Source organism: Dasypus novemcinctus, chromosome 21 (genome assembly GCF_030445035.2).
Source record: "Dasypus novemcinctus isolate mDasNov1 chromosome 21, mDasNov1.1.hap2, whole genome shotgun sequence".
Taxonomy (NCBI): Eukaryota; Metazoa; Chordata; class Mammalia; order Cingulata; family Dasypodidae; genus Dasypus; species Dasypus novemcinctus.
Window position 1 is genome coordinate 4,899,680 of NC_080693.1, and position 27,825 is coordinate 4,927,504.

General features: G+C 39.1%; 1 protein-coding gene across 1 annotated transcript in view; it reads left to right on the forward strand.

Moving 5' to 3' along the window:
* LOC131274890 (constitutive coactivator of peroxisome proliferator-activated receptor gamma-like) overlaps nucleotides 1–27,825 on the forward strand; it is a 69,621-nt gene that overhangs the window by 24,786 nt on the left and 17,010 nt on the right. The window contains 1 exon segment of the mRNA XM_071210880.1: nucleotides 11,165–11,257. Within this exon segment, the coding sequence (XP_071066981.1) occupies nucleotides 11,165–11,257 (93 nt within the window).

Below are 27,825 nucleotides of genomic sequence, written 5' to 3' on the forward strand. Positions count from 1 at the left end.
GACCAATTTATATAATTAGGTTTTGAAGTTGGTGCATTTTAGATGCAATGCTAGTGAGTGACCTAGAGACCAAAGTGCCTGTTCAGCACTCTAGATTATTCTTTGAAATATTTCGTATGCCCATGGAACCTGGGTGAAATGTGAGGGCACCTTGATCTTTATTGGAAGAACCTGCTTTTCTCATGATCTGGAGAGGTATGTGTTGGGGCAGGGGGGACTTGCCAGATGGTTTGGAAGTTTGAGCTTCTCTTCCTCTTATAGTTTCAGGCCTCTTAGAGTTAAAAACCATTTTTCTTAGAGTAAGTTTATCAATTAAAGAGAACCTAAATGGTCCTTCAAAGTAATTCATATCCTTTCTTGATTAAGATGATTGGAAATCTATCAACTAAGATGCACATCTTGGGAAGTGTATTTGGCTCAATGGAGAGAGCATCTGCCTACCACATGGGAGGTCCAGGGTTCAAACCCAGGGCCTCCTGCCCGTGTGGTGAGCTGGCCCACGCACAGTGCTGATGCGTGCAAGGAGTGCTGTGCCACACAGGGGTGTCTGCCGCGTAGGGGAGCCCCATGTGCAAGGAGAGCAACTCACAAGGAGAGCTGCCCTACGTGAAAAAAGTGCAGCCTGCCCAGGAGTGGCACCGCAAACATGGAGAGCTGACACAGCAAGATGATACAACAAAAAAGAGATTCCTAGTACCACCTCACAAGAATGCAAGCAGACACAGAAGAACACACAGCAAATGGACACAGAGAGCAGACAACTTGGGGGGGGGGGGAAGGGGAGAGAAATAAATAAAAAGTAAATCTTTAAAAAAATTATTCTTTGTTTTTATCTGGGTGTAAATGATTTCTTAGCCTTTTTGTTAGAGAATATTCTTTAAGAAGTGTTATTTAAACTCTGCCTATGAGGTTTGTTAAAACACAGATTGCTTAGTAAGTGAATGTGGCTCAACTGATAGTATGTCCTTCTACAATATGGAGGGTCCAGGGTTCGATCCCCAGGGCCTCCTGACCCATGTGGAGCAGGCCCACATGCAGTGCTGCCAAGCACAAGGAGTGCTGTACCATGCAGGGGCGCCTCCGCATAGAGGTGCCCCACGTGCAAGGAGTGTACCCTCCAGGGAGACCTGCCCTCCGTGAAAAAAGCACAGTCCACCCAGGAGTGGTGCCACACACACGGAGAGCTGATGCAGCAAGATGATGCAACAAAAAAGACGCAGTTTCCCAGTGCTGCCGGATAATGTAAGCGGATGTAGAACAAACAGCAAATGGACACAAAGAGCAGATGGGGGGGGGGAGGAGGCAATAAATTAAAAATAAATCTTTAAAAAAAACAGAAAAACACAGATTGCTGAGCCCCATCCCTAGAATTTCTGATTCAGGGAGTTTGGAGTCGGGGAGTGCCCTAGAAATTCACATTTCTAACAAGTTCACAGATATTCCTAATGATCCTAGTCAGATAAAAGATATGCTGAAAAGAAAACTAAAATCCATCAATCATGTGTTACAAGATTTTTCTTTTTCATTTATGTTGTTCCCCTGAAGGTTCAGAGTTCCCCTGAAGGTTGAGGGTTAGAGAAACCATTCAATTCATATTTATTTAGTGCCTTCAATTCTAAGTGCTGTGCTCATTACTAAGCATCCCCATTACAAAGAGGCCACACTTTGAAATAGTGTTGTTTTCTATGAATCTCTCCACCATCCGTCTAGTACAGAAAGCATAAATCTGGGAGTCTTACTTAATATATCTGGTTTTTCACCATGTCCTACCTATTTTCCTCCTAATCGTCTCTTAGCTCCATCTACTTCTTTCCAGCTCCAGCTCCAGCTCCTTTGTCTTCCTTCCAGCCTGCTGTCATACCTTCTTGTACTTTTTGCTCATGTCCCATTTTATGTTCCACCAATCCATTTTCCACTGCAGCCAAATTGACCTTTCCAAAATGCAGACTCAGTTATGGCATTCCTTTGGTTTAACCCTTCATTTTCTTCCCATTGCTCATAGGATAAAGACCTTTTCCTGGAACCTCTCTCTCCTTCATCTGATTTAATTGCTATTCTTCCTTCAGATCTCAGTTCAAATATGTTTTTCTACCATGTTACTCCCCAGATAGTTCAGGTCTTCCAGAATATGCTCTCAAAGTACTCTGTATTTCTCTTGTATTGTACAGTTAGCAATTATATAGGCATGTGATTGTTTGGTTAACATCTCCCTTCTCTACTAGGTTGTAAAGGCCCTATAGGAAGGCACTGTGTCTGTTTCATTCCATTCCCTCATGTATCTCCAGCACCTACCAGGATGCCTGGCAGATGGTAGTTACTCAGAAATATATGTTGAATGCATAGTTGCTTGATGTTTATATACATGGTAGGAGGAGAGAAAACAGCAAACGTTTTATTTTATTTTTTGTAGCAAATTTTTTTAATGTTCTTTTTTTTTTCTAAAGATACATAGATCACACAAAACAGCAAAGGTTTTATAATATACCCATTGCTGCCTCCTCACAATCCTAGAAGAAATATCCTGTATTCAGCCAAGCCCAGCCCAAATGTTTCACCCGTCTCTTCGGTGGAAACTCTCTCCGTACTTCCCGCCCCAATTGGTTACTCTCTTTGAACTTCAGTATTCCTCTAATAAAACTTCTGTGCCTCTTGTATTATAATTTGTTTGCAGGACTTTTTTCTGCAAGTTCTTCCAAGGCAGGGACTGCGCATATATCATATGGGGCAACCCATTAACTTTTTCCAATCTCAACCTTCAGAGAAACTTTGTATCAAGTTCATGAAAAAGAAAAAAGAGATGGTAAAAACAACTTATGGAACTCACTGGTTTTGCTTTTCTCTCTCATATCCTTTATTAGACAAGATACTAGGACACACCTCACCTGAATATTTCACCCAGTTTTGTTCCTGTTGGAAATGAATAGCAGGTGTCCACTAGCACCATCATTTTGTTGGTGGTTTCATTGGTGAAGTCGTGGCAGTAACTCTTCATTCAGGAAATCCTTCTTTTAGCATTCTGCTACTCTTGGTTCTAAATATATTTTGTGAATCTCCATTTTTTTGTACTAAAGTTTTATTAAGAGCAAATGAAACACAAAATCTGTTAATCTCTGTGCACTCTATGATAGACACTTGACCTTTTAGATATGTTTGTAAATGGTTTATATGCATTGAGGAAAGGGCTAGAAATTGTATTTGATAATATGGTTTTATCTAGATAGTGAGAATATAGATTATTTTTCTTTTTTTCTTTATGCTTCTCTATTTTTCTAAACTTTCTACAATGCAGCAGAGTTTTTTCATCAAAATAAATGTTTTTCTAAGACTTTAGTGTATTTGAAATAACTTAGATTCATATTCATTGTTTACCTTAAATCAGAGGTTGGCAAACTTTTTCTATAAAGGGTCACAGAGTAAATATTTCAGGCTTTGCTAGCCGTGCAGTTCCTGTTGCAATTATTCAACTCTTCTTTTACAGCATAGAAGTAGCCATAGATAATAATACATGAGCATGGCAGTGTTCCAGTAAAATTTTGTTGATGGACATTGAAATTGGACTTTCATATAATTTTCACATGTGATGAAATATTATTTTTCTTTTGATTTTTTCCCCAACCATTTAAAAATGTGAAAACCATTCTTAGTTCACAGACTGTACAGAAGCAGGCAGTGAACCAGATTTGGCCCATGGGCTGTAGTTTCTATTTTCTATCTTAGATGATGCTTTTCCTAAAAGCATGCTTCTAAGAAGACCAGCTGATAACTTGTCATTTTCCTGGGAAAATATCTCTATCTTAAGTACTGTTACCACAGGTTTTTTTCCCCCCATGTTATCTTCACTATATTCTTTCTCCCAAGAGAAAAATGAAGGTTTTGTTTTGGTTTTTGTTTTTCTCCCTGAAATAAATAATGAAAAAGTTGTGTTTTGTTGTTTGTTTTTGGTGAAGAGAACACTTTAGCCACTTCAGAAATGCAAATGACTTTTACTGAGTTGTTTCACTTCTAATGGTGGATAGGAAATACACCTCTGAGAATATTAAATAAATAACACTGCGAGAAAGGCAAAAAAAAATAGGAGAATTTCTTTTTTTTTTTTTTTTGAGTCATTAAATTCTGTTACCATTTAGTTAGTGGGTTTTGTTTCTTTAATAAACCTGTGGAATATTTAGACCCCAACCATCCTTGCACTTTAGTTGTCTATTATAGCCAAGTGTACTAATAGAAACTCACAGCTGCTATTAATAAAGGGAGATGTGTTACCCATTATAGATTAATCTGCCCAATCTTAAAACTGGCACCTTTCTGTTTATTCAATAAGCAAAAGCAAAATTGCTCTCCTGTGGCTGCAGCTCTGTATATCTTCATTAAGACTCAAGTGTCTTGGCACAGTATTTGTTTTGTCAGTGATTTAAGTAAATGAGGAAGGGGTTTTTCTTTTGATTGTAGTAATTTAGACATAGATAGAAATGGTATTTTAAAACTTCTAATTTGTTTATAGTTTCAGAGAAGTGCTTTCCAAACTGTGGACTCCATAGACTTCTGGGTTGTTATTTAAAGTACACCCTTGCAGAAACTGTCACAAACCTCATGAAACAGAATCTCTGGATAGAGAACTCAGGAAAATGCTTTTTTTCCCCCCAATACAATCTCTACAGCTGATTTTTATGCACACCAAAGTCTGTAGCATTGGTTTAGGGAAATGAAAGCAAACTAAAGGGGTAAATTGATGGTATTTCAGCGAAGAACTCTCATCATAGTTATTTTATCTCACTGCAGCAGTACTTTGTTATATCCTTAAGGCAGTGCATTTGGAATATATTCTGAAAAGCATTCTTAACAACATAATATGCAACTTGAGTAGGAACAAAACCCCTTATTTCCCCAAAACTTTGAAAAAGAATGCTTTTGAATATATTTATTATAAAAGCTAGCTCTTTAGGGGTGGTTGGATTTTTAACCAGAAAGCTCTGTTCATGTTTATTTTCTAGTTCCTTCAAGCTTTAAAGCCCCAAGTATATCAGGAAGGGAAGAGATTTGTTTCCTTTTATTGTGTTTCTAGAAGCAGTATGTTATAACTTGCTACTGCAAAGAATAATGGTAAATGACTTTTCCTTTTTTTTTTTTTAATCAGGGGAAACACCTAATTTGAAAAGCTGTGGCTGAACCAAGAGCCAGGAATACAATGTCTGTGCTTTGACACGCTCCTGGCCTGTTTCAATCTTTCCTGTGCAAAAGAAGAGCTGCAGACTTTAGAAAACCCATTTAAAGCTTTATGCTGCCTCTTGATTTACCTCTTTGTGCAGGTAAAGTCGAAGTGATTTGTTCTAGTAGCTGCAATCTGCTGTTTACTTCTGGCCCTCATCTTTCACGAGATACAGTGTTATGAGATATTTCCACGGAGCAGTGCCTCTGGGTCATCTTTTTCCATTATACCTTCCACAGAACTTTAGACCTTTGAAATGCTCTTAAAGAAAAAAGAAAAAAAAAAAACAAAAACAGCTTCTGGGTGAAATAAGTTTGAGAAACATGCCTGTTATATCTGACTCTTGAGATTTTTAATGTATATGAAATACAGTATTGCCGGTAAAGAAATCTGTTTCAACTTTAAGCCAACATTCCCAAACTTCTTTGGCCATGGATTTACCTGTACTCACCCACTTAGTCGTTGTTTCAGTGGTGGTGGTTATTGTTACTGGGTTTCTTTTAGTGTAACAGTTAGAAGATTCAGCCCCGTAGTCAGGCAGACCTGGCTTTTCCACTCAGTAGCTGTGTGACTCTGGACAGATCATTTTCAGTTTACCTAAGTCACATTCATTCATCATCCATTGGATGCTTATTGAGCACTACCCTTAGTTTTCTAATCTGAAGATGAGATAATAGTTCTTCCTCAGATTTCAAGGGATCATATTATATGATACACACAGTGTTTTTGCACCATGCCCAATAAATTCCCCACTATCATCATCATCATCATCAGTGTCCTCTTTGTCCTACTAAACTAGTATGCCAAAAACTATATACTTTGGATGAGTCCTTTTTTATTAGTTTTATTCTTTTTTTTTTTGCAGTTCTTCCCATATTCATATTTCACATATTTTTTAACTTAATTTTTAAAAATATTTCTATTCTTTTTTTTTTTAAGATTAATTTTTTTTCTCCCCTCCCCCCCTAGTTGTCTGTTCTCTGTGTCCTTTCGCTGCGTGTTCTTCTGTGACCACTTCTATCCTTATCAGCGGTACCAGCAATCTGTTTCTTTTTGTTGCATACTGTTGTGTCAACTCTCCGTGTGTGCGGCGCCATTTCTGGGCAGGCTGCACTTTCTTTCGCACTGGGCGGCTCTCCTTACGGGGTGCACTCCTTGCGCGTGGGGCTCCCCTACGCAGGGACACCCCTGCGTGGTATGGCACTCCTTGCCCGCATCAGTACTGCACATGGGCCAGCTCCACACGGGTCAAGGAGGCCCAGGGTTTGAACCGCGCACCTCCCATGTGGTAGGCAGACGCCCTATCCATTGGACAAAGTCCGCTTCCCTTTTTTTCCTTAAGATACATGGATCACACAAAATGTTACATTAAAAAATATGAGGTTCCCATATACCCCACTCCCCACACCCCCCACTCCTCCCACATTGACAGCTTCTTCCATTAATGTTGTACATTCATTGCATTTGATGAGTACATTTTGGAGCATTGCTGCACTATGTATGACAATAGAAGCAGTCAATTAAAAGATTTGCCTTTTAATAGTTTTCCTCATACATGATAATTTTTGTACATCTTAATGAAAGAAGGATTGAAAATACCTCCCTTCTTCTAGTCCCTCTTTCCATATCTTTCTCCACCTCCCTTCTACAGTGCTGTCATTTTAAATGATTTTTGTCCCACTGTTGTCATAACAACAACAAAAAGCCCTTTAAAATTGAGTGTCATTTCTTTAGCCCATCTAAATAGTCTTATAAACTCTCTTGACCCCTTCAAGCTATCTTGTCAAGTCCTCTGATCTCTGTATGAGTCTACTCTGGCACAACCATTAAATTATCATTTGCCTAAAATAGAAAGTTAGGTAATTGTGTTTTCAAACCTGAATTCACTCTACAGTTTACTAATTGTAATTAAGAAGCTTATTTTAGAATTATATCCCAAGAGAATACTATCCTGATTTTTTCATCCTAATTGTCCTCTTGTCCCTGGCCATTCTATAGCTAGCTCTTTATTTTATTTTTTATTTTCATTTTTTTATTTTTTAGGAGGTACTGGGGACTGAACCCAGGACGTCATATATGTGAAGCAGGTGCTCAACCACTGAGCTGCACCTGTTCCCCAAACTTAGTCTCTTTATTTGTTTGTTTATGGAGGTGTGGGGGATTGAACCATGCAAAGCAGGCATTCAACCACTGAGCTATACCTGCTCCCTCTTCATTTTAAATATCAGACAAATGCGGTATGGATTAAACAACTTTTTTTTTTTTAAGATTCTTTTTTCCTCCACCATTCCTACTCATTTGTTTTGTGATTGCTATCTTCTCTGTGTCTGTTCAGTGTATGCTCATCTTCTTTTCAGGAGGCACTGGGAACCAACCTGGGACCTCCCATGTGGGAAGGAAGCACCCAATGGCTTGAGCCACCTCTGCTCTCTTCTTTTGGTGTCTCTCATTGTGTTTGCTCATGGTTATTCTTTGTTGCATCATTTCATTGTGTCAGCTCATTGTATTAGCTCCCCGCGCCAGCTTGCTCTCTTGCTTGTCTTCTTTAGGAGGTACTTGGAACTGAACCTGGGACCTCCCATGTGGTAAGCAAGTGCCCAACTGCCTGAGCCACATCTGCTTCCCCTAAACAACTCTTAGAAATGTTATTGCTTTATTATTGGTTTCACATGCACCAATAGAAACTTTTATTTTTTTTTACATTTTGTTTATTTGTATAAAACTTAGCAAAGTATAAAACCATAGAGGATGACAGGAATTGTTTTGTATTTAAATGTAAGCACACATTTCTTTTTTTATTCTATATTAAATATACATGACTATATGGATTAATATTTTATATCCATTGTTTATTAATCCACAGGTGGCTATGGTTGAAATTGAGTCAAAATAGAACTGGAAAGTGGAGGAAAACCAATAAGCTGAGTTATCTCACCCATAAAAGTAAATATGCTGTTCTCTGTACAGGATTGGTATATATAGAGATAGATAAGAATGCCTTTGTATTAGCACTTATAAGACATACATTTTGAATGATTTTTTCCAGCAGTAGAAGTGGGTTATGTGAACCCATTCTCACTAATTCCACCTAGCTCTGTTTTCTGTCCAGTTAGGCAGTTGATCTACAGATATTACAGTTCACTTCAAGGAGAAAAGACCCAAAATCCCAGAACGATAGTTTTATATCTGTATTTATATAAGCCTGAAGCAAGAAAAACAACAGAAGGAAAAGTTTTCCTTGCGCCTTTTTCCTCTCTACAATTTGCTTTTAAATAAAAATGTGTAATTCAGCATAAAATAGACTTGATGATTTGGCTTTAAAGGACATATTTAAATTATAACTTTAAAAAATTAGAAAACATCAAAACCATACTTGGTAAATCAATAAAGCTGTAGTCTGTTAGATTAAGAGGTACTCTATTATTATACACAGGGATAACTTTCTCTTACAATAAATGAGACTAAAATGATAAATTTATTAACATATTCTAATTTTATGTAGTTAAGCCTAAATTAGAAGATTGATTTGCAATGTGGGATAAAATTGCTTTCTTATCAGTGTAGAAAACCTACAGAGAAGCTAAATACTCATTTGGTCCAACCTCCACATTAAAAAAAAATTATAAAAAACAAAAAATAAGTAATTTTTCAATGACTTGCCTGAGAAAGTCTTCTGGAAAGGGAAGTTTATATCATAGAAAGTATGAAATCTATAGTACAGCAAGCACTTTAAAATAATGATCCCCATTATGTGAAATTCTAATAAAATATATTATTAAGAAACTTTGGACCTGTGACATGTTTTAGATTTGTTAGCTGTAAAGATGATGGCAGAGTGTGAAATTGCTTAACTATAAATCATGACATAGCAGATAGGTGTTCTTTTCTTATAGATTGATATTTTTAAATCAGCCTTCTTTAAAAGTTACTAATGGCAAGAAGTAAATTAAATTCCAGCAAACCTCAGCCTAAGCAGAAAGAGATGGGAGTTGATGGATTTAAAAAAATAACTCCTGTGTTTGATCTCGCTTCTCTAGATGGGGATCCGTCTAATGTACTGTACATTTACAGATAACTCTGGCTTTCCCTAAAATAATTGCAATTGCTATCATTTATACAAAGGTGACACCTGCTTTCAAATAAAATGGAATAGGATGGTGGGGGGTAGGTTCAGTAAGAACATTCTTAGGTCTTAGCAGCCAGTCAATACCTTCCGCTCGGGTGGAGATGGTGAGTGGCAAACATACCGTCCAGCCTTACACTCCTCTTAATCAGCATCCCCCCATCTTCTTCATGAGAGATTTAGCACATCTCTCAAAAGGGAGGAGAAGTTTCATGGTGAGAAGCAGCAGGAGCCCCTAAAGAAAAGTATTTCTGATATTTCTTATTTATGGTGGGATCATTTTGATCCTTGAGAGGCACCTTAGCCATTTTTCTTATCCAGGAAGAATCAATGAAATTGTTAGCAGAAGATTTGTTGTTTTCCATCTTTGTTTTCCCTCCAGCCCATACTTGCTACAGAGTGTGCGCCTCTATAAAATTCTCAAGAGTAATTCTCATGTTCATATAGGATAACAGAATTATTTAGGGAGAGGGCACCATAGTGTTTTTTGTTTCTTGTTGGGTTTTTTGGTGGGTTCTTTTGTTTGTTTTTTGTTTTTTAGGAGGTGCCAGGGATTGAACCCAAGACCTCATGCATGGTAAGCAGGTGCTCAACCACTGAGCTACATCCACTCCCCAGTGAGAGTTGGTTTTCTCGGTTGTTTATTTTTAGGAGGTACCAGTGAACAAACGTGGGACCTTGTATATGGGAAGCAGGTCCTCAATCACTGAGCCACATCAGCTCCACCATATTGTTTTTATGTGGTTAGCAATATTTGATTGCTATGCTAGAAAAGGTGCAGCCTCATCACCATATGAGAGAGGAGAAAGTGCATTAGACAGATGGCTGTGCTGCCCCTGCCCCATCGTCTCTGCTCCTCAGGTCCTCTCTGTTGTGACCATTCATTATTTGAGACCCAGCTATTGCCACAAGGTCTCTTTCTTTCTGTGCATTTCTCTGTCTCTCCTGGTTTCTCACTTTTGTTATGCCTTTTGATTTCACAGAGGATTTGAGGGCCCTCATGTTTTAGGTCCCTGGTTCATTTTCAACCGGGATCCAAGGACATATGTTTCATCAGGGATTGGTGAAGCTCTGTTCACCTCCCAGCTCAGCCTCACTGTGGATGATAGTAGTAAGTTGAATTGTGTGCTTCCCCCAAAAAAATGCATGTTCTCAGTGTGCATTCGTGTGGGTATGACCCAACTGTCAAGAGGACCTCTTGAAGAGCCATGCTTAAGGTGTGGCTCCACTGAATGACTGGAGTCCTTTTTTAGCAGAAAAAAATTGCAGCACAGTTGGAGGAGGCCTCAGGGAGAAGCCAGGAGTCAGGAGGAACCCGCAAGAGGAAGGAGAGGACATTGCTCTGGGATAGGAAAGCCAAGGAGCCCAAGGATTGCCAGCTAGTCAGAACACTCCTAATCCTGGAGGAAGCACACCTCAAGCCTCCCAGACCAACCCATTGTTGGTGTTTGTCAGATCAGCATGGAAACTAAGACAGTGGCCTCTGTCTGGAAACCTCAGAAACACTTTTTTTCATTTTAGGTCAACTCTGGCAATTTGTTCCCCCCCACCCCCCCAGAAAAAAAAGTGATCAGCTGTACTACTCTATGAATTAGATTTGGTCAGTACCTCATGATTACTTCTAGACATTCTGGGGCTTTCTGTATTGCTAGAGAGAAGGGATATTAGAATTCCAAGAACGAGAGCTTTTGCCCCTGTGAGTTAGGTAGAAGGCCTTGGGCACAGTGGAGAAGATTTGATTTTACAACCACTGATTTTGGACTGTGAAAGAAGAGATTGTACTCCCTTTTATCTGCATTTTTCTCACTTGTCTTGTTTTTTTCTCTCTCGCCTTTCAGGTGGACTCTCTTTGCCTGGAGGATTTACATGCTTTCATTGCTCAGGCTGTTTGTCTCCAAGGAAAATCAACTAGTCAACTTGCAGGCATTCAGGTACAGACATGACTGATTAATTACCACATTTCCAGTGATAACCCCAGATCGAAGGTTCATTCAATGTTCTAAGTAGTTTTTTCCTTCATTATAGTTGGTATTTCACAGAAAAGCTCAAGATCTTTAAGTCAAGGTCTTTTTATCTTTTTTTCTTTTTTTAAGATTTATTTCTTTCTCTCCTCTTCCCCCCCACCCCCTTGTCTGCTTTCTGTGTCCACTTGCTCTGTGTTCTTCTCTGTCCGCTTGCACCCTTGGTGGCACCAGGAAACTGCATCTCTTTTGTGTTACGTCATCTTGCTGCATCAGCTGTGTGTGTGGCGCCACTCCTGGGTGGGCTGCTCTTTTTTTCATGCAGGGTGACTCTCCTTGCAAGGGCACACTCCTTGTGTGTGGGGCACCCCTACACAGGGCACCCCTGCGTGGCACAGCACTCCTTGCTTGCAGCAGTTCTGCACGTGGGCCACCTTACCACACAGGTCATGAGTCCCTGGGTTTTGAACCCTGGACCCTCCCATATGATAGGCATACGCTCTTATCAGTTGAGCCATATCTGATTCCTGGTCAAGATCTTTCCATAGTGCAATGATTAGCTTCATTTCTTAAACAGTAATTTTGTAATAACTAAGCTGAGATTCCTGTAAGATTAGTCAAAGTAACTATATATATATAAAACTTCTGCATCCCTCTAGAATGAGGCCATTTGAGATTTCTTCATGAGCAACTGAAATCAAATGCTTACAAGTACTGGCCAAATTCTATTTTTGAGAAGCTTGTAGTTCTCAATACTACCTTGATATTCCAATAATTGGGAGGGAATAGTTTACTTAGATCCTTTATAAGCTTTACTGACCTTAGCATAATATGATACTTTGCTCTGGTTTTGGTAATTCTGGCCATAAATGAGTTGTTCTGCCTATTTTGTCTGTGAGTCTTGCCTCCAGACTACACTGTTTAATACAGGAGTCTTGGATCCATATCACATCTCTCTTATATCCTCTCCCAGTGTTGTGCTTAGACACTAGGGGTTAAGTAAATCATGTTTACATAGAGGAAATAAGGCACTTCATTTCGGGGATTCATACCCGCCATTGTTTTTATTCAAGTTTCATTTCATTCACAAAATGGTCCAATCCCAGGATAAACTTGGTAGCTCTTCTCCAGAGCTTCATCCTTTTTGATCTGACTGATATTTACTGATGGGAAATTCCAAGGCCAGGTAGTTGGAATCTTAAAACTTTGCTTTGTAAATGCCATTTGATTATTAGTTTTATCTATAGCTTCTATTTTACTGAATTAGTTTTTCATGTCTTTCTAATGGAAAAAAAACTAATACCATTTATAAATTACTTTTTAATCTAACTTTGAGATTTGCATACTGGGTTTAACTCATAAACTAATTCTCATAGCAGTCCAATTTTTTTTTTTAACTGCCAGATTTTTTTTCTTTTGTGTTAGCCATTTTATCACATCACTTTCAAAAAAGCTATTTTAAAGTGCTTTTTTCCTCAGGCAAAACAAAATTTTAAAATGTGAATTCTGAGTTCATATGAGGTCTTTTTGATACTAGATTGTAGTTCTAATGCTCAAGACCTCCCTTTCAGAACATTTCCTACCTACCACCAGCCCATTAATTCCTGAAACCTGTTAAGCTCTTCCATTATAACCTGAGGCCCTCTCACTGCCTGTCCTGGTCCCCGTCAATAAAATCAAACAACTCAATGAAAGTAGAAATGAACTATGAGATCATTTAGTCTAATCCTTTGTGTTATAAATGAGGAGACACAAGCTCCTAAGGCACATAGGTAGCAGAAAAAGCTGGAGATTTGGAACCATACAGATAAGGGTTAATCCTGGATTATGTCCCTTACTAGCTGTGTGATGTTGAACAAATTCTTAAAAACTTGAATCTAGCAACTGCTCTGTATTAGTCAGCCAAAGGGGTGCTGAGGCAAAGTACCAGAAATCTGATAGAAGGTGTTTATTTGGGGTAGAAGCTTAAAGTTACAAGGCCCTAAGGAGTCCAACTCAAGGTTACTTCCTCACCAAACTCAATTGGCATGTGTTGACGCAAGATGGCAGGTGGTCTCTCCTGGTCTCTCCTTCCTCTTAAGGTTTCATAGGCCCAGCTTCTTCCAATTCATTGGCTCAAGGCTGGAGAGCTCATTTCTCTCCAGGCTCTTCTCAGCTGCTCAGGGCTCTGTTCTCTTCAGCTGCAAATGGCTCAGTTCTCTTTGGAGCCCCTGGATCAAGGTTCTCTCCTCTGGGTGTCTGTGGAGCTCTCTCTTTCTTCCTTGGGTCCTCTGTGTGTCTTCTTGATTGATTGCCAAGTTATATTGCCCACCGAGGGGGCAGGGATTCAACCCTGAGTCACCCTAATAATGTGGGCAAATCAAAGCCCTCATCTTGATTTAATCAAATAAACATTAAATTTATTAAAATTTATTAAAATCAAAAGGTATGATGCCCAGAGGAACAGACCAGTTTGCAAACATAACCAAATATCTTTTTTTGGAATTCATAAATGATACCAAACTGCTCTACTGCTCTGAGCCTCAGTTTCCTCTTCTAAAATGAAGGTAATAACCTCATGTACTTGTGGCCAAGCCTACCTGCAATAAAATATGTAATGTTCTTTGTCTTCCTAGGCATTTATTAAATGTTATTCCCAGTCCTACACTGGTTTGTGACCTGACTATGTTTACCAGCTCATTATTGGTAGAGCTGAGGTAAAATCCTGGTCTTTTGACATGCAATCCAGTGTTCTTGCCACCTCACCATTTTCCATGAGAAAGATTATAAGAGTAAAGATATAATAGAAAAAATCCACTTTAGAAACAGACTCTTACAAGTTTATCCCCCCATAATGCAGAATTCCATTACTCTTAGATCTTCATTTGCTGACTTTTGATATACACAAACAACAGGGCTTCTTTTCATGGTTCTAATTTTTTTTCCTTCAAAATATGGACCTAGGCCAACTCGTATCATCATTGGTTTATTCTGGTACCGTAAATGGGTAGAATGTGTCCTTTGAGTTTAAAGTAATGCTCCCAGTGATCGTCAGAGCCATTCAGGAAAGTGTTTTAAAGAGGATGGCGGTTTGACCAAGCCATGGTACTAACAACAGAGTATGACTTTTTTTTTTTTTTTTAAAGATTTATTTATTTATTTAATTTCCCCCCCTCCCCTGGTTGTCTGTTCTTGGTGTCTATTTGCTGCGTCTTGTTTCTTTGTCCGCTTCTGTTGTCGTCAGCGGTGCGGGAAGTGTGGGCGGCGCCATTCCTGGGCAGGCTGCTCTTTCTTTTCACGCTGGGCGGCTTTTCCTCACGGGTGCACTCCTTGCACGTGGGGCTCCCCTACGCGGGGGACACCCTTGCGTGGCGTGGCACTCCTTGTGCGCATCAGCACTGCGCATGGCCAGCTCCACACGGGTCAAGGAGGCCCGGGGTTTGAACCGCGAACCTCCCATATGGTAGACGGACGCCCTAACCACTGGGCCAAAGTCCGTTTCCCAAGTATGACTTTTAGTTCCTCATTCTTGAGCCTAAGATTTGCTGTTATAGACATACAATGAATGCTTATCATTAGCCCTCCCTTTTTGGCTCCCCAGATTGACTTTGTGGAAATAGAGTAAAAGATGAAAATGGAGGCTGGAGAGGGGAAAGGAGTATCAGGTACGGGCAGAGTCTCATTTCACGTTTTGACTTGATTCTGGTTGCTGAGGAACACATTGTAGGTTGAGTTAGCCTTGGCATTGGTTTCAAAACCCCCTATCTTGATAAGGAGATAACTGAGCCACTTAATGTCTAGTGGGCCTGTCGTCAGTGCCTGCTGCTCTCTGCAAAATTGTTTAAATGCCCTGTTAGATCTTTGCCCATCATTATTTTTCTTGTCCCAACAGCTCAAATACATTCTTTACAGCTATGCATGTATTTATATATTTCTTTATTAAAAACTCAGATGATTGACTTACATACATAAAGATATGTATTTATATATGTATATATATATTGCACATTTGTTAACAGACATAAAATCTCTATGAAATAAGGGAATATACAAACTCAATCTGCAATAATTATATAAAAAACAAAAGGAAAGAGCTATCTTTGATATTGTATAAAAGCTTAACACAGAGAAGATGATAATAGGCTACACCTTTTATTGATACTGAGGATATGAGAAACTGCGTATACGTATGTTAAAATTAAATTGCTATAGTTTTTAAAGTTATGGATTTGTCTTCTCTGTACTTTCAGAGATCATGGTCTATTTATCGTACTTTTAACAGTATACATGATTCTTTAATAACTACTTCTAGAGCCCATATTAAAATATATATACACACACACACACTTATATACACACCCATATGGGATTTAAGTTAGAGTTTGTTAAAGTGAAGTAAAGTAAATTAATCCACTGAATTAGTTAGCAAATAAATAACTGAGAGCTCTCCTTTAAATAACTTTAAAGGGCCGGACACAGATGCTTATCTCTGGATGATTTAAAATAAGTTTGCCTAGGGCAGAAGAATAATCTCTCTGAGCTCTGACCTTGAACTCTGCTGCTCTGGCTAGTACCTCTTTTATTTATGCCATGATATGTGTCCTCCTATAGATACTCGTAACTCTTTATCCCTTTCCCAATTATTACCCAGCTCTTTCACAGCTGGTACCAGCTGCGATATGATAGACCCTGAACTTGGAGTTGAGCATCCTTGTTCAAGGTCCTATGCTTAGTAGCTGCTAACAAGGGCAGACGGTTTACCTGTCAAGTATGTAAAAGAGGTCGAAATATCTACCTCACTTATCTTAAAATATTTCTTAAGAATCATATACATGCTGAGAGTATTTTGTCAACCATAAAGTCCTCTTTAAAACATACTATGATTGTCATTATTCTTACCACCGAGCCAAATATAGTGTATACTCTGTGTATTCATATGGGACCAGAACCTGGATTCTGCGTGTAATATACTCTCAAAAGTCTGTTTGTTCCTCTCCTACTGCACAATGGGACTTTTAAATTTGCTCTTGCTCTCTTTTTTTTTTTTTTTTTTTTTGGTGGGGGGAGCCAAAACAACTGCTCTTGCTTTTTTTGCCCATCACTTTATCTCTGCTGCTGTGGGTCCCTGAAACCAACAAAACAATCCACCCCTCCTCCTGCTGGCCTGGTCTCCAGCCTCCTTCCAGGTGAACAGCCCTTGACTGTTTTAAGAGTCAGGGTTCAGAAAGAGCACGGAGGGGGTCATATCTTCCAAACCAAGGTCCTAAAGAATGTGCCTCCTCTATTCCAGACACTGGGCTTTGAGGAAATTCCAGTCACATTTTTCTTGTCCCTCATAACCTCATTCGAAAGTTCTTTGTCTTTTTTTTTTTCTTTTGGTTTGGGAATAAAAAAGAAAAGAAATAGTTAATGAAAGGAAAAATTCTGTTATAAAATTCAAGTCATCCCACATTAGAAAGTAATCTGTTGTAATTAGCCTTCTATTTTATTGCTGCTGAGAGGACTTTTTTAAATTTTTGGTGGAGCACATGGCCTTAACATTGGAAAGGACTCTTGATGTTAATAGGACTGCATACTAAATTCTACTCACAGCAGCAACATCACATGAGAAGGAACACAGTAGGACTTCAGAAAGGGACAAACTGTGTGTGCACTATTTTTGTTACAGTCATTATAATTGATGGTTATTGTCCATTCTAGCAGCAGATTTTGGTTAAAATATTTTATGGCAGACTCAGGCAAAGCCTTATGCCCCAGTTTTTACTTTATTATGATCCTATTTATTCTGGGTCCTCAATTGCCCAAGCAACAAATTTACTTTTCATTTTATTTAAAACTGTCACAGTTGTGCACACTAACTGAACGCTGCCTTCCCACCATGAGATTATGTCAAAAAAGCATTTATTAAACTTGAATTTTTTAAATACTTTTCTTGCTGGGTTATCTATTTAGGTGAGTTAGTTTTAACTTCACGATTCTTAATAGTTTGTAAGTCTTCAAGAACCCCTTGTATAGCATGTACCTTTTAAGCTTTCACTCTTTAATAATTTGTTTTAAAAATCACGGAAATAATTCAGCAGTTCACTTAAAATGGGTCAATTTTCCTGTTCACTACAATTTACGATGCACTGCTTGTGACTCCCAGGGCCTCTGATCGAAGCTGGTCTCTCTACCTTGACTCTACTGCCCATTTCCCATACCTCCATGGGGAGTTTGCAGTATAAAGTATCCCCTTCTCTTTATCTTTAATTTCATCTTTTCTCCTGACTCTGGTCACTTGTTGAAAAACTCAAGAGTCTCCCAACTGGAAAAAAAATAATTCTCCTGTAGCAATGTTTTACATTCAAGCTCTTGCCCTTCTTTCCTTTTCAGAGCCAAGCTTGAGGACATAACTGGACATTTACTGTCTCTACTTCATTTCCTCTCATTCAGCCCATTACAACGGGAGTTCACAGCATGAAACTGCTGAAGCAAAGGTTATAATCCAGCCTTCTATAACTTTCTCTAACCTCTCGCTCCTTTGAGCCTGCAGTGTATCTTTTGTTTATCTTTGTTAAATGATACCTTTCACATTTTAGACCTTTTTCTAAATACACATGTTGAAGCCTCGCCCTGCAGAGTCCTGGGTTGGTAGGTCTGAAGCAGCGTCCAGGGCATGTTGTTTTGATCTGTACCTTTGTTTAAGAAACCTTTGGTATTCCATTTATGTGTTTCCATGGTTCCCTTCCTCTACTAGACTAGGAGAAAGGGCAGTGTTTTCACGTATCTTTTTCTAGTGCCTAAAATTAACTGTAAACATCATGCTCTGAGATGGATGGTATTAATATGCATCATATGGGGAAGCGGATTTGGCCCAATGGATAGGGCATCCGCCTACCACATGGGAGGTCCAAGGTTCAAACGCAGGGCCTCCTGACCCGTGTGATGAGCTGGCCCATGCACAGTGCTGATGCACGCAAGGAGTGCTGTGCCACACAGGGGTGTCCCCCGCATAGGGAACCCCATGCACAAGGAGTGCACCCTGTAAGGAGAGCTGCCCAGCACAAAAAAAGTGCAGCCTGCCAGAACTCGTGCCGCACAGACGGAGAGATGACACAGCAAGATGATGCAACAAAAGAGACACACAGATTCCAGATGAGACTGACAAGAATACAAGCAGACACAGAAGAACACACAGCGAATGGACACAGAGAACAGACAGCTGGGGGGGAGAGGGGGGGAAGGGGAGAGAAATAAAAATATAAATGTTTTTTAAAAAAAGAAAAAAATATGTACCATATGAATATAAAGCTAAACATCTGGAAGAAATTCTACTTTTGCAAAGTTCCCTTTGCCTCACTGATGCTTCTACATGGAGTACCCAGCTATACCAGTTCTATAGAATCGGTGAGGACTTCAGCTGCCTGAAGAGTTGATTGTGCAACTTGGAGTTGATTCTGGGGATTAGGAAATGCCAGTGGATCCTCCAAAGGCTCAGGGGTTTCTGGCTGGTACTGCAGAAACAGAAATGTGGAAACCACCCATTGATACATTCTTCTTTCTTCTCCAGATAACTGACAACACTTTATGTGTTACCACTGTGCCCTGCAAAAATGCTACTGGCTTGTAGACTCTGTTACAATGTTCAAATCTACAACTGGTGAAGGCAAAATCCCCTTTGTAAACGTGGACTCAGGTGGCTGAAGAATGATTTGGGGATTCACTTGACTGACCTCCTGGGTTGCAAAGCAAAGCTAGGGCTCTAAAGTTGGCAGTACAGAATAAGGGAGGGCAGAAGATGGAAGCAGAAGTGGCAGGGAGAAGGAGGGAATAGTATAGAATCTACTGCATCTGTGGCATTATATTTCTGTTGGTTAGGTCAGAAACTAGAGTCCTACCCTGTCTCTAGCAGCTCCCAGCCCAATGCCCTTATGTGTGTTAAATTGGAAACATGGATTTGTTTTTGTGAAGCTATTCACACTTTTGCAGCCATTTGGATTTTCTGAGACCAAAATAGTGTAAACTAAAGCTAATGGGAAACTTATATCTAAATGGTTTAGGATAGCAGACAGAGGAAATATCCGTGTCCATTTTCTTTTTGGTCTTCTAGACAGCCTTTCTTGCCTTATCAGAGATAGTATTTATGGTCTATATCATGCATTTTTTATTGGTTTATTTAGATTGGTTTTATTTAGAAAATTTTAAATACTGTTTTATAATCATGTGAAAGACTTGTTTCTACAACTAAATGGTAAGCTCCTAAGGGCTGGCACTATATCTTATCTTTTTTTGTAAGTACTCAGTACCTAGCATAAAATAGATACTCAATAAATGCTTGTCGAAGTGCATAGTAACAGTCATTTAAGATTTTTATGGAATGAATCTACAACATTTAGTTTTACCAGCGTTGCTGTCTTTATTTAATATAGGGCTAAATTGTCCTGCTAGAGCACTGTCTGATGTTATACCAGTAGAATATGGCTAAAGACATGAGGCATTTTACCATATGGTTAGTTTTATGATTTAAGGTTGGGTTTGGACTTGACCCTTTGATTTTGTGAATTGTTTTCAAATATGTCCATTGGAAAAAAGTAGGTCACAAACAATGCTTTAAATGATAACAAGTGCTAGACCATGAAACCATGGAGGAATGAATTGTCAAGGAAAAAGGCTCCAGATATTTTCCATTCATTAAATATATCCCACTTCAGGAGAGAATTCAAATCAAAGAATTGTTAAGAAAAAACTGGTACCAGAATGGTATAAGACTAGGGCATGCCTTAAAATATCTTCTAGAGCAACCTCTGGATACAGGATGCTTTATTCTTGGCCAGAATTTCCCATTTTCTCTCCAGCTAGAATTGTGGAAAGAAATCATGCAGGCCGTTTGGAGCCTACCAGAACTGCAAAGTCCTGTGATTGTTTGGTACTTGAAAATATATCCCATGACAGATTCTAACATTTGTTGGCAATTAACTACATGATTAGAAATAAAATGGGTGCCTACTGAATAAAATAACATAAACATAAAATAGCAGAGGAAAAAAAGTAAGCTCCTTGCTATGATGGCAGCACTGATGTGCTTCTTGATCTCTGGAGGAAAATGCTTAGAACCTAAATCCATTGAGTAAATTAAATAAATAAGCAAAACAGATTTGGTGATATATGTCATATGTTGAGAGCCCAGATTTTCAGCATACATAAGAACCTCTCTGCAACTCTTAGGAAGTGGTGCAGGTTACTTACTGGGAATTAGATTCTTATTGTCTGAGGGCTAAAAGGTCAGCAAAGATTTCTTTAAAATAAACTGATGAAATAAGACCTTGGGGTAGAGTAGGGTAAGACCAGGTATGGAAGAGCAGTTAAGAGATAAGCTTGGCTATGGATATGTAGAAGTTGGTTCCATTCTGACAGAAAAGGGACCATAATTTCTAATGGATTGATTAGTCACCTCCCAGTTGTCTTCCCATAGTTTCTACTTGCCCATACATAAAAGAGCTTTTTTATATGGACTTGAAAGGGATGATTGTGAACAGGAATGAAAAATGGGCAAGGTTAGGAAATAGAGTTTGCTTGGCTGGGGTGGGGCTTCACTTCATCAAGTGTTTAGGGTTGACCTGTGTTCCTACGTAGCAGGTGCTGCCCAGAGGGTGGGGCAAGGCGGGCCTGGAGAGGAGACAGCAGTAAACAGTGGCACGCGTACCTGCCCATCATGTGCTCTGCTGGCCGCCTGCACCTGTCAGTGAGCCCCTTGTTACCCTGACAGGAGCATGAGTTTCACATCTGACTAAGCTTTCACCAGATGAGGCAGATGGTGGGGCGAGCTGAAGCCCAAAGAAAGTCGGAGTGCTCTAGGAGCCTCCCACACAGAGTGGTCCTCCGGAGTGGGACTGAAGGGAGCACTGATGGTTCCGCCATACCCTCGCAATCACAATGACTTGGTGAAGTTGTAGATCTTGCTGAACAATAAAAGACCCTGGCAAGGGATAGCCTCTAGTTGCAAGCTTTTGAAAAAATGTGTTGTCACATATAGGGTATTTTGCTGAAATGAGTACATGAAATGAATAGTATTGCTTCTCTTAGTTTTGTGACTATTGATATATCAGAATGTGGAGTTTCATACAGATCATTTTCCTGCTTCCCCATTTGATGAGGGTAAGCTTGAGGTAATTGGGTTTTTAAATTGTTTTTCCTTCTTCTTTTTACCATATTTATATTCAGGACTTTGACAAACAAACAAGATACTAGATGTTTCTTCCTGTTGTCTTCCTGTTGTGCCTGTACTACATTATCCTTCTTGACTTTCTTAGAACAGTATCCAGAAACAATTCCATAATGCTGGATTGAGTTACTTTTAAACTTATTATAAATTTTGGCAATTCTGACTTCAAACAAATGTTTTTCTTTTTGCATTGTAGGAAAGCTGTAAAACTCATCAATAGAAATTTTAAAGGAAATAATTCTAGGACATTGAATCTCCAGATTATATCTTTATCTTGCTGCAAATTAAAGTTAGTGAAACTTTAAATGATAGTCTCACATTGTCATTGGCAAGTGACAGCCCATAGGCCAAATCGGTACTGCTTGTACCTATTTTTCTAGGGTCTTCAAGTTAAGAATGGTTTTTACGTTTTTAAATAGTTGGCGGGGGAGTCAAATAATATTTCATGACATGTGAAAATTATTTGAAATTACAATTCCAAATAAGGTTATTTATTTATCTATGTATTTTGAACACAACCATATGCATTCATTTACCTCTTGTCTATGGCCACTTTTGCACTACAAGGCAGTCAAGTGGTTGTGATAGAAACTAGTATGGCCTACAAAACCAAAAACACTGACTGACTGAAAAAGTTTGCCAGCCCCTGACTTCAAGTCAACGGCTCCTAGGCCAACAAGATAATCACTGGAGGATGAGCCCCCTCAGCAGGGACCCTTTCACTGGTCTTTATGCTGCCCTCAGCACCGTGCCTGACCTAGAGCTCACGGGCAGTGCGACAGTAAGAATTCTTACATAGATATTGCAGTTTTATAGAAATTTTGAGGGCTTCAGAAATATTGTATAGTTTTCATATCTCTTTGAGATAAGTAAAAATCATATCATCTGTTTTACTGTAAGAAAAATGCAAACATGAAGGGGTAGGTTCTTGGCAGAGGTCACCATGAAGGAGCTGAAAGGAGGATGTGTATTTCTTGACCCTTGAGTCTACCAGCCCTATCATAAAACCTGCATCCAGGGTTTGGGAGACTCTCGGGGTCAAGGATTGTCGCATATTCATCTTTGGGCCCTCTGTGTCACCTGATGAGAGGCTTTACAAATACCAAGTACGTAGCAGGTTTTTCAAAATGAAGTCTACTATTGCTCATTAGAACCAGAGCAGAATGGAGCCTGAGCAACAAGTTAGTCAAACTTCTTGTTTTTAGAGATTATTAGTGTCTTTAGTACAATGATCTGCCCAAGGTTAAGGTACTTGCAAGGGTCAGAGCCAGACTGAGAGCCCAGGTTGCCAAGTTCTAGTCAAGCATTCTCATTATTTCGTATCATCTTCCCAAACAAACAACTAAGCTCCTTTAAAGTTATGAGCAAATGTGCCATGTGTAAAAAGCAAATCTTCCATTATCCAGGTATCACCCTTGCTGTTGAATCCTCACTTTCCAAATCAAAAGTTTAAATTCCATAGATAAACATCAAAATGCTGAGGATATATGGAAATCACATTTTTGTAATATATCAAAATCAAGTCCTTAGATTGGTGCTTTATTGATTTGTTTAAATCCCTAAAACAACCACAACAATACAGGATTATATAAATATTCAGGGGAATATTTACAATTGCATCCTAGAAAAATGCTGTCAATAAATACGTGAGAAATGAATGGACAGTAGAAATAGAAGCTTTTAAAAGTTTTTCTGGACTTTAAAAATTGATATGTAAAAACAGAATGACTTCTAGACAGCTTAAGTTAGATAATCACTATGGCAAAGAAGAAAAATAAGGAAACTGTCTTTCATATTTTCCTCATTTTTTTCTTCTGTGCACATATGACTTTCAAATATTTATCAAAAAGCTCCACAGGTAGAGTATCATTGATTTGCCTTCATGAAAACAAATTTGTGGCAACATTTTATCCTAGAAAAGGACTTTATTTGAGGCCCCATGCCACATTGGAACCAACTGCACACCTTCTGGGTTTGGATTTTGCCTGATGCCCCATAATCCTAATATTTGATTCAGAAAATATGATCTTTTGGGGTAGGCAAGAAAGTACATGAAGGGACATAATGAAAAAGTAGAAAATTTAGATTATAGTTCGAAGAGAATAAAGAGGTAAACTGTAAAGAGCTGTAGTGATAAAGATAAGTCAGATTTTGAGGACAGCAGTGTCAGGGAGACCTGAACAGCTAATGGGCTGAGCTCCAGCCTCTCTTCTCAGAACCTTAGCCGTGTGGGTATTGCTTAAATAACCTTTGCTCCAACCTAATTACTGTGCTCTTCTACTTCCTGCTTCCATATCTAGTTGTTAAATATGAACTTTCTCTTGGCCCAGTGAGCCTTAAGAAAAATAGATGTTTTTGGTAATCAGAAGAGAGCTGGGGCAGGCGCCGGTAGCTGAGACTCAGGAAATTTGTTTTGGCACATCGTCTTAGGAGTGGGCTGGCACTGCCTTTGTCAGTGAGTCTTTGAAGGAGGGAAGTACGTGAGAAACTTCACTGAAGAGTTCCTGAGGAGAGATCCATTAGCTGCCGTTTCCAAACGCTCAAAACCTTACCCGTTCCATAACTTGTTCCTTTTTTTTTTAAACTTTGAATGTTTATCTTTTTAAAGTACAACTTATGTAATTGAAGTTTTTATCATTTAATTTCTTCTTTAATCTTTTCATTTTGAAATATTTCAAACTTACAGAACAGTTACAAAATAACACAAAACCCATACAGAAAAGTCTACCTGGATACCGAGATCTACTACTCTTAACATTTTGCCACATTCACTGTATCTGTCTATCCATCCTTCCGTCTTTCTATCCAGCCCATCTATTTGTCTGTTTTCTAACATTTGAGAGTAGGTTGTATATGTCAGGTTCCTTGAACACGGTGCTTCCTTGTACATTTCCTAAGGGCAAGGGTATTGACTTATGTAACCATAGTAAGTAGATTTATCAAGTTCAAGAAATTTAACATTAATATAAAGTCTACAGTCTATATTACAGTTTTTCCATACATGTCAATAGTATCCTTTTGGGACTTTTATCCTCAACAATTAGATATGGTCTAAGATCATGCATTGCATTTAATTGTCATTGCCTCTTTAGTTGCTCTTTTTTTAAAACTGTGGAAACATATATACAATATAAACTTTCCCATCTCAACCACTCCCAAGCACACCATTCAGTGAGATTAATCATAGTCACAGTGTTGTGCTCTTCTTACCACCATCCATTACCACTAATTTTCCATCATCCCAAACATAAACCCTCTATCATAATTTATTATTAGAAAGCCAACCATCACTAGAGGCAAATCCTTTGAAGAGATACTGTATAAATCATCTATTTCCTTAATCAGGGTTTTTTTCCAGGGACTCACCTAATTATCCAAAGCCTAATTTGTAGTGGAACTGTTCTAATGATCCATACTAATTGGAGGGAGAGACCAAAAATTGATATATTGATAGGCTCATTTACAACAATATTCAATCTCTCCAGACAACTAATGTGCAGTTTAAATAACACACAAAGTAAGAGATTTAAAGCAGGGATTAGCCAACAACAGCCTGTGGACCAAAGCCCACCTACTGCCTGTTTTTGTAAATAAAGTATTTTTGAAACACAACCACATTCATTTATTTTCTACAACTGCTTTTACACTACAACCAGATTGAATAGCTGCAATATAAACCATGTGGCCCGCAAAGCCTAAGATTACTTATTTTCTGGCTCTTTACTGAAAAAGTTCATATTCCTTTTTTCAGTGCTTCAATGGTTTTACTATTGAGGATTTTTAAATATCCTAATCTAAGGTCTCTTCAGATCCAGCTCTGCCAGCAACTTCTGCCCCTCTCAGCCGCCCAGAGTCATTATGCTGCTCCCACACAGACTGGGCCAGTGAGCCTTTGGGAGACCCTGTCTGCCGAGACAGCCCCTGTAACCATCTCTTCTCGGGGATTTGGCCACCTTGTGGGGCTTTACCTGGGAAGGTGGTTGCAGCTCCTTTCTGCTCTCAGATCCATGCCCACTCCCCACACCCCCCACCTATGTCCGAGGGTTCCATCTCTTCCAGGAGGGACAAGACCGAGGACCCCATTTTCTGTAGGTCTTGCACTTTTCCTGCACACCTGGATTTCCCTCATCCTCTTTCTAGCCAGAGAATCTGCATCTAGTCTTGAGAATGAGGATTCTTGCTCTGAGTCATGATATGTTATTGTAGATCAATCATCTATGCTGAGTTCTTTAAAGTTCTCCAGCTAAGGTTTGGCTTTTGAAACCCAGAAGCCAAAAATTGATAATATTCTCCTCTTCTGGTTTGCTCATTTATACTACACCTATAGATTGATTGTTGTGGGCGTGCCCCTGGGGCCGTTAGCTATACTGCTGGCCTGGCGGTTAGCTAGACGGCTTTTGCCTCAGTGAGGCGAACTTCTCGAAGGGCTTGTGAGTGACGACGGGGCCCCGGTATCACACAGCCAGGTTAAACACACAGTAACCACACCGGAGACGCAGGCTCGTGGCGCAGGTCTGGTTTACTGGGGAAGTGTTACAGCTTATATAGGCAGGGGTGGGGGCTTGAGGTGACGTGTTAATTATAGATAGGCTAAGGGGATTGGGATAATATGAAGCAGCTACTTGATTGGATGAGGTAGTTTTGAAGTTGGCATGGGCGGGCTTCTCTGGCGGGAAGCTGGCTAGGAAGAAGGGAAGTGCCTTTTGTGATAGCCATTGTGTATGCTTAGTGGCCATTTTGGCTACATGTTGTTTGCCAGCAAGCTCACCAACAGATTGTGAAATATCTTAGATGAGTAAAGGGGTTAGAGGCGGGAGATAAGGGGGAAGAAGAGTGGAATTCTGGTTAATAATCCAGATTATGATCTCACTACATTTCCTTTAATGATTAGCCTTTAAGCTCTTTGAAGGATTTGTTTTCCTTAATATACTTTTTGACTAGGATTCTTCCTGTATCTTTATCCTTATTAAATTATATCATCACAGAATTACTATGGTCCACTAAATGGTGAAAAAGCCCACACCAGAATGTCATGGTGAGGTTTTTCCTTCTTGGGATTAGAGCACTGAACTACTACCACAGAGCCTCCAGAATTCTGGGTTATGTAGTCAATCAAGAAAAGTGGTATACTTTTTTTTTTAACATACATTTTTTTCATTTGTTACTGAGAAATAACTTACATAGACCATACAGTTCACCACTGGAAGTGGACAAGTCAGTGTGTTTTAGCATAGTCACAGGGTTGTACAGCCATCACCACAGTTAATATTAGAACATTTTCATGACCCCAGAAAGACTTCCAAACCCATTAACAGTCACTCCAAATGCACCAGAGGGCCCCATTGCATTGAACTCTACAATAGCTGGTCATTTGTGACTGGCTTCTTTCACTTAGCATGTTTCTGAGCTTCATCCATGTTGTAGCATCAGTTCTTCATTGCTTTTTACAGCTAAATAGTGTGTCATCATAGGCATATACCATATTTATGTCCATCTTTTTATCAGTTGATGGACATATGGGTTGTTTCCACTTTTTGGCAAATATGAAGAACACTTCTATGAACATTCATGTGCATGTTTTTGTGTCGACATGCTGAAGGAATTTCCTTAATATATGAATGTAATAGAAGTCAGCTCTCAAGTGTTGAGTAACTGAAGGCTTTCTCCTTTTTAAAAAGTACCTTTTCCACAATCAGAACCATCTCTCCTCAGAAGTTTCAAGAATTCCTTAAAATATTTTGAAGAAAAATCTCTACCTCAAGATGCATAAGGAAATAGGGGCAATTCTCCAGAAATAAAAAATGAGGAATGAAAAGAATCATTTGATAGCATTCATCAAATGGATCTCAGTGACAAGAACTTTCTGGAATAAATTATAGGTTTGAACCCCCTATATAGATCAAAACTCTTTACACATCAGGCCTTCAAAAGACTGTGGCCAAAGAATATGGAATATTGGGGAGTACAAGATGCTGCTAGCTACTTAAAAGGTTAAGATAAAAATTGAAGCTGGTGCCTACTGTGACTTTTGTAGGAGCAGTACAGGATGCTGAAACTCTACAAAATGTTTGAAAAAGGAGAAAGATTACTTGGGGGGGGAGTTGAAGCATGGAAGAGGGAAAACCAAAGCAAGATGAGCTACGTATAAACTTTGCTATCTTTCTTCAAGACATTTCTGGTTTTCAGGTGTTCACTTGAAGAAATTCAGCTTTTCATGCTTTTTCCCATGTTAAGTGAGCCAAGAAATTTTTTAAAAGTAGAGAAAATTAACATTAAATTAGATAATTATTTCTCAGATTTATTCAATAATTATTTAGGAGTTTGCTCTACTTGAAGCAAGTGAAATAAGGTTTTTATT